Source organism: Polypterus senegalus, chromosome 11 (genome assembly GCF_016835505.1).
Source record: "Polypterus senegalus isolate Bchr_013 chromosome 11, ASM1683550v1, whole genome shotgun sequence".
NCBI lineage: Eukaryota > Metazoa > Chordata > Cladistia > Polypteriformes > Polypteridae > Polypterus > Polypterus senegalus.
The window spans coordinates 96,564,332-96,584,944 of record NC_053164.1 but is presented as its reverse complement, the minus strand read 5'-3'; the positions used below and the strand labels follow the sequence as shown (position 1 = coordinate 96,584,944).

Genomic DNA, 20,613 nt, shown 5'->3' with positions numbered 1-20,613 from the left:
TGCTATGTTAAAAGTGTAAGTCAGCTTACCAGTATGGCGTTCCTATAAAGGACTTCCTCTTGGCTACAGATGCATTAATTTCTGCTGCAACACCAAAATCAGCTAAACAAAAAAAATATCAAAACTCACAGGTAAAATGTTTAATAATACCATATGTCTGCATAATAGTAGGCATTTACATTTTTTCACATTGCCATACATATACAATCCTAGATAACCTGAATGAGACACAACAATATTTTGGGATGTGAAAGCACTCTACCTGATAAGTAAATAACAAGACATTGTTTCATCTCCTTGGTCAATGCATTCCAACAGAATAATTTCACAATTTACAGGTATATATGTGCCTGAGGACAACATGTTAGACTTGTGTTTGTAAAGATAGCTATGAACCAATCACAGAATATTTCAACAGGATGTACATTGCCTGATTCATGCCTCTACTCAGTTCAATTTACTTAAGCACTGACGCTGAGCAAAAGTGGCAAATTCTTACCTCAAAAAATTTGTTTTTCAAGACACAACAATAGCAACAGATGCAATCTGCAAACAGTGTAATGAAAACACATGTATAAGATGTTACTTGAGAATACAGTGCATCCGGAAAGTATTCACAGCGCATCACTTTTTTCACATTTTGTTATATTACAGCCTTATTCCAAAATGGATTAAATTCATTTTTTTTCCTCAGAATTCTATACACAACACCCCATAAGGACAATGTGAAAAAAGTTTAATTGAGGTTTTTGCAAATTTATTAAAAATAAAAAACTGAGAAATCACATGTACATAAGTATTCACAGCCTTTGCTATGAAGCTCAAAATTGAGCTCAGGTGCATAATGTTTCGCCTGATCATCCTTGAGATGTTTCTGCAGCTTCATTGGAGTCCACCTGTGGTAAATTCAGTTGATTGGACATGATTTGGAAAGGCACACACCTGTCTATATAAGGTCCCACAGTTGACAGTTCATGTCAGAGCACAAACCAGGCATGAAGTCAAAGGAATCGTCTGTAGAACTCCGAGACAGGATTGTCTCAAGGCACAAATCTGGGGAAGGTTACAGCAAAATGTCTGCTGCTTTGAAGGTCTCAATGAGCACAGTGGCCTCCATTATCCATAAGTGGAAGAAGTTCGAAACCACCAGGACTCTTCCTAGAGCTGGCCGGCCATCTAAACTGAGCGATCGGGGGAGAAGGGCCTTAGTCAGGGAGGTGACCAAGAACCCAATGGTCACTTTGTCAGAGCTCCAGAGGTCCTCTGTGGAGAGAGCAGAACCTTCCAGAAGGACAACCATCTCTGAAGCACTCCACCAATCAGGCCTGTTTGGTAGAGTGGCCAGACGGAAGCCACTTCTTAGTAAAAGGCACATGGCAGCCCGCCTGGAGTTTGCCAAAAGGCACCTAAAGGACTCTCAGACCATGAGAAACAAAATTCACTGGTCTGATGAGACAAAGATTGAACTCTTTGGTGTGAATGCCAGGTGTCACGTTTGGAGAAAACCAGGCACCGCTCATCACCAGGCCAATACCATCCCTACAGTGAAGCATGGTGGTGGCAGCATCATGCTGTGGGGATGTTGTTCAGCAGCAGGAAATGGGACACTAGTCAGGATAAAGGGAAAGATGACAGCAGCAATGTACAGAGACATCCTGGATGAAAACCTGCTCCACAGTGCTCTTGACCTCAGACTGTGGTGACGGTTTATCTTTCAGAAGGACAACGACCCTAAGCACACAGCCAAGATATCAAAGGAGGGGCTTCAGGACAACTCTGTTAATGTCCTTGAGTGGCCCAGCCAGAGCCCAGACTTGAATCTGATTGAACATCTCTGGAGAGATCTTAAAATGGCTGTGCACCGACGCTTCCCATCCAACCTGATGGAGCTTGAGAGGTGCTGCAAAGAGGAATGGGCGAAACTGGCCAAAGATAGGTATGCCAAGCTTGTGGCATCATATTCAAAAAGACTTGAGGCTGTAACTGCTGCCAAAGGTGCATCGACAAAGTATTTAGTAAAGGCTGTGAATACTCATGTACATGTGATTTCTCAGTTTTTTTATTTTTAATAAATTTGCAAAAAGTAAACTTTTTTTACGTTGTCATTATGGGGTGTTGTGTGTAGAATTCTAAGGAAAAAAATGAATTTAATCCATTTTGGAATAAGGCTGTAACATAACAAAATGTGGAAAAAGTGATGCGCTGTGAATACTTTCCGGATGCACTGTAACTCATCTCTGTACTACTGTATAAATCTGTATGTATATAACGTGTAATAACTAATTATTGACACCTAAACTTATGAGGACTTCTTTCCATACAATCTTCAAAGTTGGCAAAAATCTCTGGAATAGAGATAGAAGAGTTTCTTGGTGTTAGAGCATTATGCACAAACCACATTGCATGACACTTTTTCATCTTCTGCTGAATTGCATATTTTGTAGGATCCCAGATTTTGTGATCACGTGATATTCTATGAATCCCTCACATGTTAACCTACAATATATAATTGTACACATCAACAATCTAAATAGGCTGCTGTAATGAATATGGCATGTCATCTCTTAAGTAAGGATAAAGTAAACAATATCATCAAAATAAAATGTATACGGGTGGTATTCCTTATCTTACGCAGGGCTACTTTTTATGCATTACCTTGTAAGCAGGACAAAAACTGATCGTTCAGCAATCCTGATTGTATTATTGTAAATTTTATAGAACGGTTCTTTTCTAATCTTACACAAGAACAATTTCAATTTTCTTTTTGCAGAATACTGCACTTGATGCCAGTATATTCTGTACAGTATGTCATAGTACATTATCATAGACGACAATGGATGGATGGTTCCTTAGATGAATAGGCAGACTGACAGTCCCTACCAGAAGGCCATCATAATGGAAGGACAGAGGGATATTGCCACCTGGGCACATCTTTGTGCCTGGACACACTGGATGGCAGCATCCCTCTGGTAGAATTTTCATTTGTAGTGTAACATGGAAGTGTAGTCCTGATGGGCAGCCCCGTTGGGGTACTTGGTGGCTCCTGAAAGAAGTCTTCTCCAGATCAAGGAGGTTACACCCGGCCAGGAAGTGCTTCCTGGATGTAATGCTGTGACACCTGAAGTACTCCCAGGTCCAACATGAAAGTAGCCACTCCATATCTCCCAGGGAATTGGAGTCGGTGGAGGAGGAGAACTCACTCCTAGGGAGGAGTAGTGGAGAAAGAGTAAAGGAGAATAAACTGTAATTGTGTTTGTTGATTACAAAAGACACCTGTTTAAGGTGTATCTGTTTAAGTAAACAGGTTGAAGCTGGGACAGCAGTCTGTGTAATTATGTCTGTGTTTTGGGGATCAATGATGCAGCCTAGTGGCCACAACATTTATACGAGCACTAGCCAGAAGCACTGCACTACATTCCACTGAGATTTTTGGTAATTACCCACAGGGATGAGGAAGAAAAAAGTGAGTGTGGAGACAAGCATGAGGAAGTAAAACATAACATGACTTGGTGAGCATATGGGAGACATTTTAACCTTTTCAGCTGACAGATATCAGGCAAGATACCTAGGCCTGAATGTCTTGTCTTCTAAACAGAACAGAAATGCATTCTGGGAAATCTAAAAAGGAATGTGGGATTCAGAGTATTTTAAATAGTCACAAAGTGAATTAGGACCTTGATTTGTACAGCCAGGGTGGTTGCTGCCTTGAGCAGCTTTTGAATCCCATGGGATTTAATCTTGAGCTTATATGACAAGGACTTAGTACCAGTACCATTTCAGTGTTTTGAAAAACTGTCCACCCCTCTAGCTGAAAGAAAGACATTTGTGTGCAGGTTGGTCAAGAAGGGCAAGAGAAAATGAATGCTTTGAATTAAACTTTTTTTCAGAAAGAGTTCTCTCAATTCAGTTAATTTGCAGCTTGTTGCAAAAATAAAGTTTTCAGTTGCTTTTCTTCTGTAAAGAGCTCAGCTCAGTTACAAAAAAGAGACACTTATGAGCCTTTCTCTAAGATAAAATAGGCATTTAAATGGAGTTGATAATCTTGTAGTGACAAAAAGATGATAATTCTGAAGATGAAAACAAAATCCGATACAAGGAATTGAATTAGACTAATTAAAATTAATCTAAATGCAAAATTCAAATTTAAGCATAGGGGTTTATTGTTGAATTTATTTAAGATGTTTTATATTGCATATAGTAGTATAAACTGATTTCTGTAATGACCATAGTACCTAGTTCTCACAGCAAGACATAGTCTTTCATTTGCACTGCCCTCCTTTTTAACAATAAAAATTACACTTTTCCTCTTGCTCCAAAAAGATACACTTTCAAGTTGAGATTAAGTTCAGATGGTGGATTGTGGGAGCTATGGGGCCACTCCTCTCATACTCACTGAGGAAAAAACTGCAAAGATTTAAAAAATAAACTTGAATATTATGTTTAAAGTATTAAACAGTTTTACAATATCTTTTTAACAGCAGTCTTCCTGTGATGCTTAAAGGAAAAGTAACAGGTATAAATGAGACTGACAATAACTATACACATGTCTATATCTTTAATATTTTAAGCAAGGCTATATTTTTATTTCCATCACTCACAGGTTCAAAATACCAAAAAGTTGAAAACTTCCTGAAGAAAAAGCTTGGGCACCCAACATGGTCAGTACTTAGTAACAATCCTTTTGGCAAGTATCACAGCTTGTAAATGTTTTTTGTAGCCAGCTAAGAGTCTTTCAATTCTTATTTGGGGGATTTTCGTCCATTCATCCTTGCAAAAGGCTTCTAATTCCTTAATATGCTTGGGCCATCTTGCACGCGCTACCCCTTTTGGGATCTATCCACAGATTTTCAATGGTGTTTCAGTCGGGAGACTGTGCGGGCCGTGGCAAAACCTTCATCTTGTGCCTCTTGAGGTATTCCATTTTAGATTCTGAAGTGTATTTTGGATCATTATCTTATTATAGGTCCCATCCCCTTTTTAACTTTAACTTTTTACAGATGGTGTGATGTTTACTTCCAGAATTTGTTGGTATTAATTTGAACCCATTCATCCCTCTACAAATGATGTGTTCCTCTTGCCAATGACTGCAACACAAGCCCAAAGCATGATCAATCCACTCCCATGCCAAATAGTTGGGGAGGTGTTCTTTTCTTGGAATTCAGCACCCATTTTTCTCCAAATACACCTTTGCACATTGTGGCCAAAAAGTTCCATTTCGTCTTCAGCCATCCACAGGATTTGTTTCCAAAATGCATCAGGCTTGTTTAGATATTCGTTTGCAAACTTCAGGCACTGAATTTTGTACCAAGGATGCATGAAGGGTTTTCTTCTGCTGACTTACCATGAGTCTGGTAAATCTTCCTGAACATCTTTTGCAGTCAAATAGGGTTTTTAATTTGCCTATCAAGTAACCCAACAAGCAGTTCTTTCAGAAAGTTTTCTTGGTCTTTCAGACCTCAACTTGACCTCCACCATTCCTGTTATCTGCCATTTCTTAATAATATGATTAACTGAGGAAACAGCTACCTGAAAACTCTTCTCTATATGCTGTAATTATACATTCTATTTCCTTCTGGGACTGTTTAACATCATACTCTTGCTTTATTGTATTAGGATTGTTCTATCATACATTATCTGCTTTTTCATGAGTTAATGTTTAACATTCTTCCATGAGATTATTCTTTCAGTACTGTTTTAAGATTATATTCTAGGTTTATGGTATGTGGACTGTATTGCCAATAGATATCTCTACTTTAATCTTTCCACATCACTGGTGGGTGGCTTGTTTTCTGTTGGATGTGCTGTGTCTCTAGGTATGTCAGAGGACTGAGACTTTGTGAAGTGTGGTCTAGCCTCATGTGAGCTGGCAAAATGGGGGGGCACTATGGGGGGGAAGAAAAAAGAGAGAAAGTTATGTCTAATCTATCCTTTTAAGCCTTACAATTGTAAGTGTCAATACAAAAATAGGCTTCATAGCAACAACTCCTGGCAAAATAGGAAATTAAGGTTGAAGCTATCTTATATACAGTGGTGTGAAAAACTATTTGCCCCCTTCCTGATTTCTTATTCTTTTGCATGTTTGTCACACAAAATGTTTCTGATCATCAAACACATTTAACCATTAGTCAAATATAACACAAGTAAACACAAAATGCAGTTTATAAATGATGGTTTTTATTATTTAGGGAGAAAAAAAAATCCAAACCTACATGGCCCTGTGTGAAAAGTAATTGCCCCTGAACCTAATAACTGGTTGGGCCACCCTTAGCAGCAATAACTGCAATCAAGCGTTTGTGATAACTTGCAATGAGTCTTTTACAGAGCTCTGGAGGAATTTTGGCCCACTCATCTTTGCAGAATTGTTGTAATTCAGCTTTATTTGAGGGTTTTCTAGCATGAACCGCCTTTTTAAGGTCATGCCATAGCATCTCAATTGGATTCAGGTCAGGACTTTGACTTGGCCACTCCAAGTCTTCATTTTGTTTTTCTTCAGCCATTCAGAGGTGGATTTGCTGGTGTGTTTTGGGTAATTGTCCTGTTGCAGCACCCAAGATCGCTTCAGCTTGAGTTGACAAACAGATGGCCGGACATTCTCCTTCAGGATTTTTTGGTAGACAGTAGAATTCATGGTTCCATCTATCACAGCAAGCCTTCCAGGTCCTGAAGCAGCAAAACAACCCCAGACCATCACACTACCACCACCATATTTTACTGCTGGTATGATGTTCTTTTCTGAAATGCTGTGTTCCTTTTATGCCAGATGTAACGGGACATTTGCCTTCCAAAAAGTTCAACTTTTGTCTCATCAGTCCACAAGGTATTTTCCCAAAAGTATTGGCAATCATTGAGATGTTTCCTAGCAAAATTGAGACGAGCCCTAATGTTCTTTTTGCTTAACAGTGGTTTGCGTCTTGGAAATCTGCCATGCAGTCCGTTTTTGCCCAGTCTCTTTCTTATGGTGGAGTCGTGAACACTAACCTTAATTGAGGCAAGTGAGGCCTGCAGTTCTTTAGACGTTGTCCTGGGGTCTTTTGTGACCTCGCGGATGAGTCGTCTCTGCGCTCTTGGGGTAATTTTGGTCGGCCGGCCACTCCTGGGAAGGTTCACCACTGTTCCATGTTTTTGCCATTTGTGGATAATGGCTCTCACTGTGGTTCGCTGGAGTCCCAAAGCTTTAGAAATGGCTTTATAACCTTTACCAGAGTGATAGATCTCAATTACTTCTGTTCTCATTTGTTCCTGAATTTCTTTGGATCTTGGCATGATGTCAAGCTTTTAAGGTGCTTTTGGTCTACTTCTCTGTGTCAGGCAGCTCCTATTTAAGTGATTTCTTGATTGAAACAGGTGTGGCAGTAATCAGGCCTGGGGTGGCTACGGAAATTGAACTCAGGTGTGATACACCACAGTTAGGTTATTTTTTAACAAGGGGGCAATTACGTTTTCACACAGGGCCATGTAGGTTTGGATTTTTTTTCTCCCTAAATAATAAAAACCATCATTTAAAAACTGCATTTTGTGTTTACTTGTGTTATATTTGACTAATGGTTAAATGTGTTTGATGATCAGAAACATTTTGTGTGACAAACATGCAAAAGAATAAGAAATCAGAATAAGAATAAGAATCACTGTAGTATCAAATCCACTTCTTGGATTTCTAATTCTGCAGTGAGGGCCTCACTTTTGGAAGCAAGTTTAACTAAATTTGCAAGAAACTCAAAATTACGGTTAATCTATATAAATAAAAGGCAAAGCCCTCACTGACTGACTGACTGACTCACTGACTGACTCACTGACTCATCACTAATTCTCCAACTTGCCGTGTAGGTAGAAGGCTGAAATTTGGCAGGCTCATTCCTTACAGCTTCCTTACAAAAGTTGGGCAGGTTTCATTTCGAAATTCTACGCATAATGGTCATAACTAGAAGCTATTTTTCTCCATTTACTGTAATGAAGTTGAGCTCGAAAGCCGTGGAAGGCGGAGTTTCGTGTGACATCATCACGCCTCCCACGTAATTACGCAGTATGTAGAAAACCAGGAAGAGCTCCAAAAAGCGCTTAGGAAAACATGTATTATATAATTAAGAAGGCAGCGAAACAATTAGAAGTGAGCGAGTGACATATAAAACCATATTCAGCGGCTCACGTGAACTGACGCAGTGCGCAGACAAAAAGCAACAGTTCCAAAGAGTGCTGAACAAAACCGAATTACACTGCTACGCTCAAATAGATAAACCACACGCCGTGGCGTCGCCTCTAGCGCCGAGGTTCGATTCCCGAGAGGGGATGCACTGAGTATGTACGCATGCATTTTATTCATTTTAACTTCGCATCCCCTTGGTTTGAGACGTATGAAAAAATATGCGGTTAACGCAGAAAGACAATCACCAATTGAAGCTTTATGAATAATGGATACTTTATTCGCGATCAATGATTGTTTTGGTAAAGCCATACTCAGTGTATTCATTAGATGAACGGTAAAAAAGTAAGAGCGAGGGGAGGGTAACTTATTGAGGCACACAGGCAAAACCACAATAGCACGCATGCTCGATGTACTGTAGTGCACGTCAACTCAATCTGAATTGCGCTCACATTGAAAAATATATCCTTTCAAGTTCTATTTAGTCCATATGTGTCAAACTCAAGGCCCACGGGCCACATCCGGCCCGGCGTGAATTTAAATCCGGCCCGCGAGATAATTTTATATACTATATTATTGTTATTAATGGCCCGGGGAGATGAAGCGCTGGTAACACAATAAACTACAGATCCCATAATGCAGCGCTTCAGCTGCCTTGCCGAACACTTACCGCGTTAATCAAGTCTAGCTTATGATGCTGCAAGTTATTGTGAAGCTAGCCCACACGATGCTGAAGAGAAAAGGTGATTCTGAACATAGAGCCTTTAAAAACCAATGGGAGGCTGAGTATATGTTTACTGACATTGCCGGTAAACCCGTGTGTCTCATTTGTGGAGCTAATGTGGCTGTAATTACAAAATTTAATCTAAGATGGCACTATGAGACAAAACATCAAGATAACCTGAAAGACCTGAATGCAATGCACAAGATACAGAAAGCAGAAGAGTTAAAGAAGAATCTGACACTTCAGCAGACGTTTTAACCCGTGCAAAATCACAAAGTGATTTCAAGTGAAGCTACTTTTATGGGAGACACAAATGCACCAGTGCAACTTGCCCCACTTTCCCTGTTGCCAAGTAATGTTGAACCAAGTCAGGACAATGGTGTTCCCAAATACGCATTTTGCTGATAAACTGAGCGCACTGTGCACTGAGTTCGCACGGCGCTTTGGTGACTTTGAAGAACAAAAAAAGAATTTTGAGTTGTTTCGCAACCCATTTGCCGTCGATGTGGAAACTGCACCTGTGCAGATTCAGATGGAGGTGATTGAGCTGCAGTGTAATGGCACACTGAAGGCAAAGTACGATACTGCAGGGCCCGCACAGTTTATTCACTCCATTCCTGCACAAATGCTCCAGCTCCGTCTACATGCGGCTCGAACCTTGTGCATGTTTGGTAGCACATATCTGTGTGAGAAGCTCTTCTCAGTCATGAAGACTAACAAAACAGCACACAGGAGTCGCCTCACTGATGAGCACCTGCAGTCCATCCTGAGAATCTCCACAACACAGAACCTCACACCAAACATAAACGAACTTGTTGCCAAAAAAAGATGCCAGGCGTCCAGCTCTGATAAAATGACATAAGAGCAAAGACAACTGAATGATTTGATTTGTTATTGCTGAAAAGAACAAATTTTATTTATATTTCCAGGTTTTGTTATGCACCATGTTCATATTTGAATTTGTATAATTTTGACAGGATATATTTTTATGGAGAGCAAAATCTTTTGGGATATTTAAAATTTAAGTTTATTTTTTATATAAAATTACATAAGAGTAAAGAAATTTGAATGTTTGTTCTTTTAACAATTTCTTTATTTCTAACTTGTATAATTTAGACAGGATATATTTTTATGGAGAGCAAAATATTATAAGTTATTTAAGGTTTGAGTTGATTTATTCTGGAATAATATTCTGTCGACTAAATAAAAATTCCTTCTATTTAAAATTTAAATAGAACTTGAACAGAAACGATAGTTCATAATATCCACGCAGACTTGCACGTAAGAGCGGAGTCATCCGTTTTAACAAGCAGCGTAATGCACTGATACGAAATAGCCTGCCCATTTAATTATTTAGGAATGGATAAATAAATTAAGATTTTGTACAAATAATGTTTTTCATTTTTCTTCCTTCATGGATTCTGGCACCCCCAGCAACAGTTGCTCGCACCCCAAAGACTGTATATATGTGTGTATATCTATACTAATAAAAGGCAAAGCCCTCACTCACTCACTCACTCACTCACTCACTCACTACTAATTCTCCAACTTCCCGTGTAGGTAGAAGGCTGAAATTTGGCAGGCTTATTCCTTACAGCTTACTTACAAAAGTTAAGCAGGTTTCATTTCGAAATTCTACACGTAATGGTCATAACAGTCGATAACGGTCGACAACATCCGCCATGTTGAACTTTCTTATTTATGGCCCCATCTTCACGAAATTTGGTAGGCGGCTTCCCTGCGCTAACCGAAACCAATGTATGTACTTATTTCGATGGTATGACGCCACTGTCGCCCGCCATATTGAACTTTCCAACGTCACTAACTTTCCAGCTTCCCGTGTAGGTAGAAGGCTGACCCCATCTTCACGAAATTTGATAGGTGGCTTCCCTGCACTAACCAAAACCAATGTACATACTTATTTCGGTGGTATGATGCCACTGTCGGCCGCCATATTGAATTTTCCAAACGTCACTAATTCTCCAACTTCCCGTGAAGGTAGAAGGGTGAAATTTGGCAGGCTTATTCCTTACAGCTTACTTACAAAAGTTAAGCAGGTTTCATTTCGAAATTCTACACGTAATGGTCATAACGGTCGATAACGGTCAACAACGTCCGCCATGTTGAACTTTCTTATTCATGGCCCCATCTTCACGAAATTTGGTAGGCAGCTTCCCTGCGCTAACCGAAACCAATGTACATACTTATTTCGGTGGTATGACGCCACTGTCGGCCGCCATATTGAACTTTCCAACGTCACTAATTCTCCAACTTCCCGTGTAGGTAGAAGGCTGAAATTTGGCAGGCTTATTCCTTACAGCTTACTTACAAAAGTTAAGCAGGTTTCATTTTGAAATTCTACACATAACGGTCATAACGGTCGATAACGGTCGACAACGTCCGCCATGTTGAACTTTCTTATTTATGGCCCCATCTTCACGAAATTTGGTAGGCGGCTTCCCTGCGCTAACCGAAACCGATGTACGTACTTATTTCGATGGTATGATGCCACTGTCGGCCGCCATATTGAACTTTTTAACAGTCTTTGTTACTTATGGGCCCATCTTCAAGAAATTTGGTACGCGGGTTCCCAATGCTAACTGAATCCTACTTACGTACATATATATGTCCATAGCCTGCAGCTCAGTCACCGTGTGAGGTGGCATTGGGTCCCCCATCCCAACGCCTCCCACGTTGTTGGCTGCCTGCCTATATAAGGCCGTCCATCGCTCCGGTCTCTACATTCCCTTCCTTGCTTCGCCACGGGATTCACGTCTCCCTGCTGATAACTACAGCCTTTTAATTTAATCCACAGCTTCTTCGCTGTTTTATTGTTCATTTATTACGATTATAGTTATTGTGCAGGTATTTTAGACTTACTTTACATTGTTCAGGTACCCATTTCCTTTATCATTCCAACCTAACCCGCATTAACATGTCTATTGAGGTGATAACCATCGATCAAAGAACTGTCATTTACCGAGTAGTTTCCATGCCCGGAGATGGCACCTATCTTTTCCATTCTCTTTGTTACATATTGCACGGCCATATCAGGCTCACTCTTGATATCTGGAGGAACATTGTGTCTTATGTATTGAATGACTGGGACAGGTTCAAGGTGTGGACTGATGACGGTACAGGAGATAATTATACTACACAGGAGCACTATAAGAGTGAAATGCTTAAGCCCTTCACCTACGCATCTGCATGTGAGTTGATGGCTGCCGCTGAATTGTTCGGTTGTCGCTTTCAAGTGGACCAAAATGGCCAAATATTTTACACCTTTGGACAACCGCCAATGCCTCTTAAACATCTTAGATTGACAGGTGACGATTTCAGTAGTGGATACTTTGATGTTTATGAATGTTTAAACTCTCAAAAGCTGGATTTGAAGTTATCGATGAAACTGGTTGTATACTTACAACGCTTCACAGATGCTGAATGTCACTTCAACACAAGCCCTACAAATACTGTCGTAATTGAAACAAACCATGAAACTCAAACCGATTATGACAGCAGCAATCCAAGCTATGAGATTTGAAACAAAATTACTGTTCACATGGCCAACTGTACTTGCATGCTTAAGAGTAAGCTCAGCGCACAGCTTGGTCATATTACAACCGGAGGCCGAACTTACAATGTGGTATACAAAGAGATCCTTAACAAATAATTATTGGCATATTTTCCCTCAGTTTAAAAAGGTTTAATTTTCTTCTTAATAAAACTTTTAAGGCAGTACTTCATGTAAGTATGATTATTTTGCTATATACATATATAGATATGATATAGATATAATGTGTGTGTGTATGTGGTATATATATATATATATATATATATATATACAGAGAGATATATATAGAGAGATATAGATATAGATATACATAGATATGTATATAGATATATATACTGTATATATAATGTGTGTGTATGTATGTATGTGTGTATATATATATATATATATATATATATATATATATATATATATATATGACAGCAACACTCATAACAGTGACAAAACAATTACATTGACGATCATGTTACGTTATTTTCAAGATGTTTCCTTTTCTTTATCATTACTTCTTTAACACACTACTTCTCCGCTGGCTGGTATTTTGCTAGTATATATATATATATATATATATATATATATATATATATATAGTGAGCGCTGGCCCGGACACATAGAGACGGACAACATAGTTCCACCCAACACACGTTTATTTTCACAATATTTACAATTAGTGCACTCACAAACCCCAGTGCCTCCAGCACCGATTCCCCCTATGTCCAGGCCACACAGTCCTGTGCCTCTCTTTCTCCTGGCAGCCTCCAGTCCTCACTCCAGCTCCGTCCTCTTCCACCCGAATTCCGCTAATGACTGGAGGGAGGTGGCCCCTTTTATGGGAACCCGGATGGGCTCCAGCTGCTTCCCGGCACTCCTCCACAGACACGCCCTTGTGTGGCGGAAGTGCTGTCTGTCCACCCGGAAGCCGTCCGGGTGTCCCCTGTCGTCTTCCCCCCAGCACTTCCTAGTGTGGCGGAAGTGCTGGGCTCCAGGACTGTTTAGGCGGCCACGGGCCCCCCTACAGGGCTGGGCTTCCATGGTCCAAAGGTTGGACACTAAGGAGGGAGAAAAGAGCCTGAACCAACTGGCTAGACAGAGGGACTGAGCTTTGAAAGATATGCTGCAGGTTTGGGTGATAAAGGATAACGATGCAAACGTACTCGCAAGAGAGGAGGGTGTGTTGAGCAGATGGAAAGAGTACTTTGAGAGCCTGATGAATGAAGAGAACAAGAAAGAGAAGAGGCTGGATAATGTGGAGATAGTGAATCAGGAAATGCAATGGATTAGCAAGGAGGAAGTAAGGACAGCTATGAAGAGGATGAAAAACGGAAAGGTCGTTGGTCCAGATGACATACCTATGGAAGCATGGAGGTGTTTAGGAGAGTTGGCAGTGGAATTTTTAACCAGATTGTTTAATGAAATCTTGAAAAGTGAGAGGATGCCTGAGGTTTGGAGAAAAAGGGTACTGGTGCCAATATTTAAGAATAAGGGGGATGTGCAGGACTGTAATAACTACAGGGGGATAAAATTGATAAGCCACAGCATGAAGTTATGGGAAAGAGTAGTGGAAGCTAGGTTAAGAAGTGAGATGATGATTAGTGAGCAGCAGTATAGTTTCATGCCAAGAAAGAGCACCACAGATGCAATGATTGCTCTGAGGATATTGATGGAGAAGTATAGAGAAGGCCAGAAGGAGTTGCATTGTGTCTTTGTGGATCTGGAAAAAGCATATGACAGGGTGCCTCAAAAGGAGCTGTGGTACTGTATGACGAAGTCGGGAGTGGCAGAGAACTATGTAAGAGTTGTACAGGACGAGGGAAGTGTGACAGTGGTGAGGTCTGCAGTAGGAGTGACAGATACATTCAAGGTGGAGGTGGGATTATATCAGGGATTGGCTCTGAGCCCTTTTTTATTTGCAATGGTAATGGACAGGTTGACAGACAAGATTAGACAGGAGTCCCCGTGGACTATGATGTTTGCTGATGACATTATGATCTGCAGCAATAGTAGGGAGCAGGCTGAAGAGACCATGGAGAGGTGGAGATATGATCTAGAGAGGAGAGGAATGAAAGTCAGTAGGAACAAGACAGAATGCGTGTGTGTAAATGAGAGGGAGGTTAGTGGAATGGTGAGGATGCAAGGAGTAGAGTTGGCGAAGGTGGATGAGTTTAAATACCTGTGATCAACGGTACAGAGTAATGGGGATTGTGGAAGAGAGGTAAAAAAGACAGCGCAGGCAGGGTGGAATGAGTGGAGAAGAGGGTCAGGAGTAATTTGTGACAGACGGGTATCAGCAAGAGGAGTAATTTGTGACAGACGGGTATCAGCAAGAGTGAAAGGGAAGGTCTACAGGACGGTAGAGAGACCAGCTATGTTATATGGGTTGGAGACAGTGGCACTGACCAGAAAGCAGGAGACAGAGCTGGAGGCAGCAGAGTTAAAGATGCTCAGAGTTGCACTGGGCGTGACGAGAATGGACAGGATTACAAATGAGTATATTTGAAATGAGTACCTCAGAGGGTCAGCTGAAGTTGGACGGTTGGGAGACAAATCAGAGATGCAAGATTGTGTTGGTTTGGACATGTGCAGAGGAGAGATGCTGAGTATATTGGGAGAAGCATGCTAAGGATAGAGCTGTCAAGGAAGAGGAAAAGAGGAAAACCTAAGAGAAGATGTATGGATGTGGTGAGAGAGGACATGCAGGTGATGAGTGTAAGAGAATAAGATGCAGAGGACAGAAAGATATGGAAGAAGATGATCCGCTGTGGCAACCCCTAATGGGAGTAGCTGAAAGAAGATGATACAATTTGTATTTTTTTTTCGTGTGTTAAATCATTTAACTTACCGATTTCTGAACAATTTAAACTAACCAATACTTCATAATGGGACTAATGGCTTGAATTTGACAGCTAGATTGTGGGAACTGCACCAATTACATACAATCCTGCATGGTTTATAATTAAGGAAAGCAGGAGATTCCTGTTGCTCTTTCTAGGCAAAAGAAGGCTTTTGTTATTGCCATTTTGTCTAAATAAAGGAACTGGTTTAGAAATAAAAGTACACAGAGCATTACCTTGAGAGCCTTGTAAAGTGACTTATCAACTGTGGCATGGACTAGCTTTAAATTGTGCTATGCATTTGAATGACAGAGTTTGAAATGATACAGAGATTACACTTGCATTCATCTTTTAAATGTAACAGACACGGCTACAGTTTTCTGTCCAACAATCTATACATTTTGAAACTGACTTATCTAGTTTACATTTGCTGGGAGTAGGTGCATATCTTGCCTGCAAAGGCGTGAGGAAATAAAGACAGAAACAATTTTTAAACCCTGTGTAAAGTCTACAGGTAAATTCCAAAATAAAATGTATTTAGTTAGCATTTCAAAGCTTCCATATTGGCTAGACGTGTGTGGTTAATATTGAATTTCAAGAAAAATCTAATGATATGATTTTTTTGACTTACTATACTTTGTTAAAATAGTGTAAAAATGAAAAAATGAGAGACAGGTATTTGAAAAATTTAGAAAAAGCATCAGTAGTGCGTCATTTGATATCTGAATTTGACCATTAACACTAGAATCCCTGAAGTCTACGAAAATATTCGTAACGCCAGACCACCTTAAATTACAGTACTTCACAACTCTTCATCAGTGTCTTTGTTTTACAAATGTGTCAATCAGCACAAGCAGCAGCAGCCTGCTATCCCATTCCCACCAAGGGGATAGGGTAAATAACAGATCATTATTATTTCATGTGTGTTCCATGTCTACAACGATCTGTGTAAATGTGGGATGACAGAAAATGTGAGGCAAGAAATGCTGAACATATAGCTAAAACAAAAACTTTTTTCATGTTATACTAATAATTGACAAAATGTTGATGTGAAGTGTATAATGTGTGAAGACTGAAATCCAAATATCAAATAAACACTTTCATAAAAGGTATAACAAAACAAGTGTGCATTTATTGAAAAATAAAACCAAAGAAAAAAAATTTTTCAATTTCCTTGTTACTGGCAATGTGTAAAAGCTGAAGCCCAACTATCAATCGACATAAAGTAGACACATTCACTTGGCTGGTGCTGAGGTAAGGACGATCAAGAGGGTGTGGATTCAATCCCAGGTCCTCCTCACTTTTACTGTTTTGAGTAGTTAGCTGCGGTGGGCTGGCGCCCTGCCTGGGGATTTGTTCCTGCCTTGTGCCCTTTTTTGACTGGGATTGGCTCCAGAAGACCGCCCCCGAGACCCTGTTTGGGATTTAGCGGGTTGGATAATGACTGACTGTACAAGTAGGCACTGAAGGGATAAAAGCAGACACATAAATGCACCTCAATAATTTCTTCTTGGTGTCTTGTTGAACAAACAGTGTCTATAGTGGATGTTACTTTTCCTGGCACACTGACATTCACACCAACATGTCACTTGAGGGGACAGCACGGTGGCGTAGTGATGGGCTGCTGCCTCGCAGTAAGGAAACCTGGGTTCGCTTTCCAGGTCCTCCCTGCGTGGAGTTTGCATGTTCTCCCCGTGTCTGCGTGGGTTCCCTCCAGGTGCTCCGGTTTCCTCCCACAGTCCAAAGACATGCAGGTTAGGTGCATTGGCGATCCTAAATTGTCCCTAGTGTGTGCTTGGTGTGTGGGTGTGTATGCCCTGTGGTGGGCTGGCGCCATGCCCGGGTTTGTTTCCTGCCTTGCGCCCTGTGTTGGCTGGGATTGGCTCCAGCAGATCCCCGTAACCCTGTAGTTAGGATATAGCGGGTTGGATAATGGATGGATGGATGTTACTTGAACAATTGTTTTCTTCAAGAATCCCAAGAATAAAACAGAACAGAAAAAAAATCACTCAAATTGAGTAATACTGTATATATTAGCATTTAAGTTCTCCCACATTTTAAGTTGGGGCTTGTATTTACTGTATAATTTCCGAAATTTTATAATGTCAGTCATATAAATCAGATTTGGAAAACTCATGCTATTGGTCCAAGAGATTATGATATGCTAATGCCCACCTGAGAGAGTAACCACGGAGTACACTGCCTTTTTTTTTTTTCGCATATTGTACTTGCGTGACCACACAGTAATACCAAAACTATTCCAAAGCGATGTTTGCACTGTTTTGTGTTTTTGCATCTGACACCCTCATACACCTTTTCCGTAAGAGCATCCCTTATCTAAGATGGAGCGTTTGATCAAAAGAAAATATTAAGCTGGTTTTAAATTAAAAGTCAATGAAGTGGCAAAAGAAACTGGTAACTGTGCTACTGCAATAAAATTCAATGTGTCTGAGAAACTGGTATAAGATTGGAGGAAGCAAGAAGATATATATATAAAAAAAAAAATTATGTGTTATGTGTATTTTTGAAAGGGCGTATAAGTCAGAGTCCGATTTTATGATCGATATTTCGGGTTTCAAGACCCGACTTATACACGAGTATATACAGTATTCGAGAATAAAACTGAATTTAAAAATTTTTCAAATGACATGTTGATATGAATGTTTGTGTGCGAGAAAAAGCAAAATCTTTTACAAGTACCATAAATTTACACAGGTTGTTACAGACTCACAACAAACTTCTGTTTTTGTTATATGATGATAATAATAATACCAGCTCACTACTCAAAGCAATAAATAGAGAGAAGATGTGGGATTTGAACCTATAACCTTTCCGTTGCTAAACGGTAACTTATCAACGGAACTATCTTTTTTTTCCCCCAGTGCCCTTTGATGCTTTGTGAGACCAGCATGCAGGGGCGGACCAACTATCATAGCATTCAAGGTGCACACCTAGGGACCCTTAATGGCTATAAATGTTTTATGTATTTCATTATGAAAATGATAAAATCTCAAATATAACTCTTACTATTCTAAATCTTCTGAGGGCTATCATAATGCAAATTTAATATATTCTGTTTGGTGACCGCTGCCAGTGGCTACAGTCAGCACAAGAGAAAGCTTGTTTAAAAAGCACTTAACAATTAGCAAAGTCGGTTCAGGAGCAATGGATTACAAAGGATTTAATGTGCTACTTTAGTTACGATGAGGTTTGAGGAACACTCTTAAATTAATTATCAATCTTAAGATGGACATTTTTATATTATTGGCACCACAATACTTCCAGGTAACACACCCTGGTACTTCAATCAATCAATCAATCAATTGTATAAAAAAAAAAATTACATTATTTTCTTTTGAGGGGTACATTAGCTGACCATAATGATAATACTATAAAATACTTAGTTGTTATGCATTAATTCATTGTATGTTGAATCTTCGCTACCAGATTAAGTAGGCTATACTCTACACAGTTAGCGCAGACTGGGAAGTGACAGGGACTGCAACCCGAGTATATAAAATCCCTTGCATCACAGGCTCTGTGAGTGTTAGTTAATCACACTGAGGGAAGCTTAGGAGACACAGAGAGAGATTAAGGACTCACAGTATTGTGCAATCAGAGTATAACTTTCTTGCAGAAAAGCATAATGGTGAAGATATTAGCAGTGCTGCCTCACAGGTTAGATCATATTTTTTTACCACAATAATTGGTCCAGCCTAGTTGAAAGATATATACATTACACTCAAACTAGTTACATTTTTCCTTCTCGACTGACTTCAATGCAATTCTCCGAGTTCACCAAAATTCTCAAACATTTCTGCGCTTTCACCGAACTACAGCAGAAGCAAATTCAGTAAATGTACCGATCAGCTAATGTCTTCTCCATTTACTAATGCAAACATTAATCTCACAACAGCAAATCTCACAAATCTAAAGGCGACTGTTATCTGACCAACCTTTTTTTAAAAAGTGTGTATTTAAAGTAGAAGCTTTAAAGAGTGTGTGTAAATTAAAATATAAATATGGGTATTCACTATTTCACAATTTCAAGTAGTATTTATTTTTCAATTACTGAATGGATAATGTCTGTGAATAAACAAATGCAGCCAGCATCCTCAATAACACTACAATCAGACTATGATGCTCAATAAGTGTAGTAGCAGCCACTGTAAGAGGAAGCATCTACAGATGATCTACATATGATTATTTGGTCTAAACATTCTTAAATATGCCAAAGATTTACTTAAACTAAAGTAAGCTAAAATGACTGTGTCTATTGATGACTGATAATAATGGTACTGCCAATGTTAGCCATATGTAATTGGAAAGGCAGAAGGAGAAAATAAAATGTTACTAGCAAGTTCTTTATGCACAAATGCACCAGAGGATTTCAATTTGCACTTACATATTGAGAAACAACAGGCACCAATTTCAACTCTTGGCTGGCTACTTTTCTGGTGTAACTAACTACTTTAAAACTTGTGCAACTACCGGCACATGCTTGGCACCACAGATTTGGCTTTCATATCATATAACATGTGACATATACGCATCAGCTAATGGCTTGGAACAACAACAGGACCACATGGCAGTGAGTTGTATAACTTACTACGTGTACCACAGAGTATAGGCAGAAAATTGGGGTGATGAACAAAGCAAGCTGATGACAGAAGTATTATGCAACATTAGAGGCCTGAAGAGATGAACAGGAAACCTGAACAGGAGAACAGACTCATGTTTTGAAGCACATGTGTATTTCTAATTATTTTGAATCTTTAGGTATCTAGAAATTTATACTTTTTATAGCTTAATCTCATGAGCTTACTGCATAGGTTTTAAGAAAACAAACAAATATTTTTGGTAGAGGGGATGAAATACCAAATTCTCTAAAAGCTTAAAAGTATCTGCCTCCTTTTATGTTTACTTATTTACATGAACTAATATTATTTTGACAAACCTATAAACACAGGACATTTCTGATTCAAAACACATGACATATTGCCCATTTCTGTCTTTGCATCATATAGATATATGTATTTGTTAAACCTGTGAGTGCCTTTCATGCAACAAATAATGCAAGCCACATATAGTCTGGTCTATAAGTATTTAGACAGTGACAATTTTCATAATTTTGGCTCTGTACACCACCACAGTGGAATATTGTTTTTACTTACATGGGCAGCTCTTTGAAACTCAGATTGAGAGTTTAGAGTGACAGCTTCTAAATGCAAATTCCACACATGGAATCAATTCCATACCTTTTACTTGCTTAATAGTTAATGAAATAATGAGGAAACTGCTATCACCTGTCTATGTAACAGCTTGTTAGTCAAATGTCCAAATACTTTTG

General features: G+C 39.5%; 1 protein-coding gene across 1 annotated transcript in view; it reads right to left on the bottom strand.

Annotated features, from left to right (window-relative positions):
• map4k2 (mitogen-activated protein kinase kinase kinase kinase 2) overlaps positions 1 to 20,613 on the bottom strand; it is a 207,397-nt gene that overhangs the window by 99,678 nt on the left and 87,106 nt on the right. Inside the window, exon 8 of the mRNA XM_039769324.1 lies at positions 30 to 102. Within this exon, the coding sequence (XP_039625258.1) occupies positions 30 to 102 (73 nt within the window). The remainder of the gene's footprint in view (positions 1 to 29; positions 103 to 20,613) is intronic.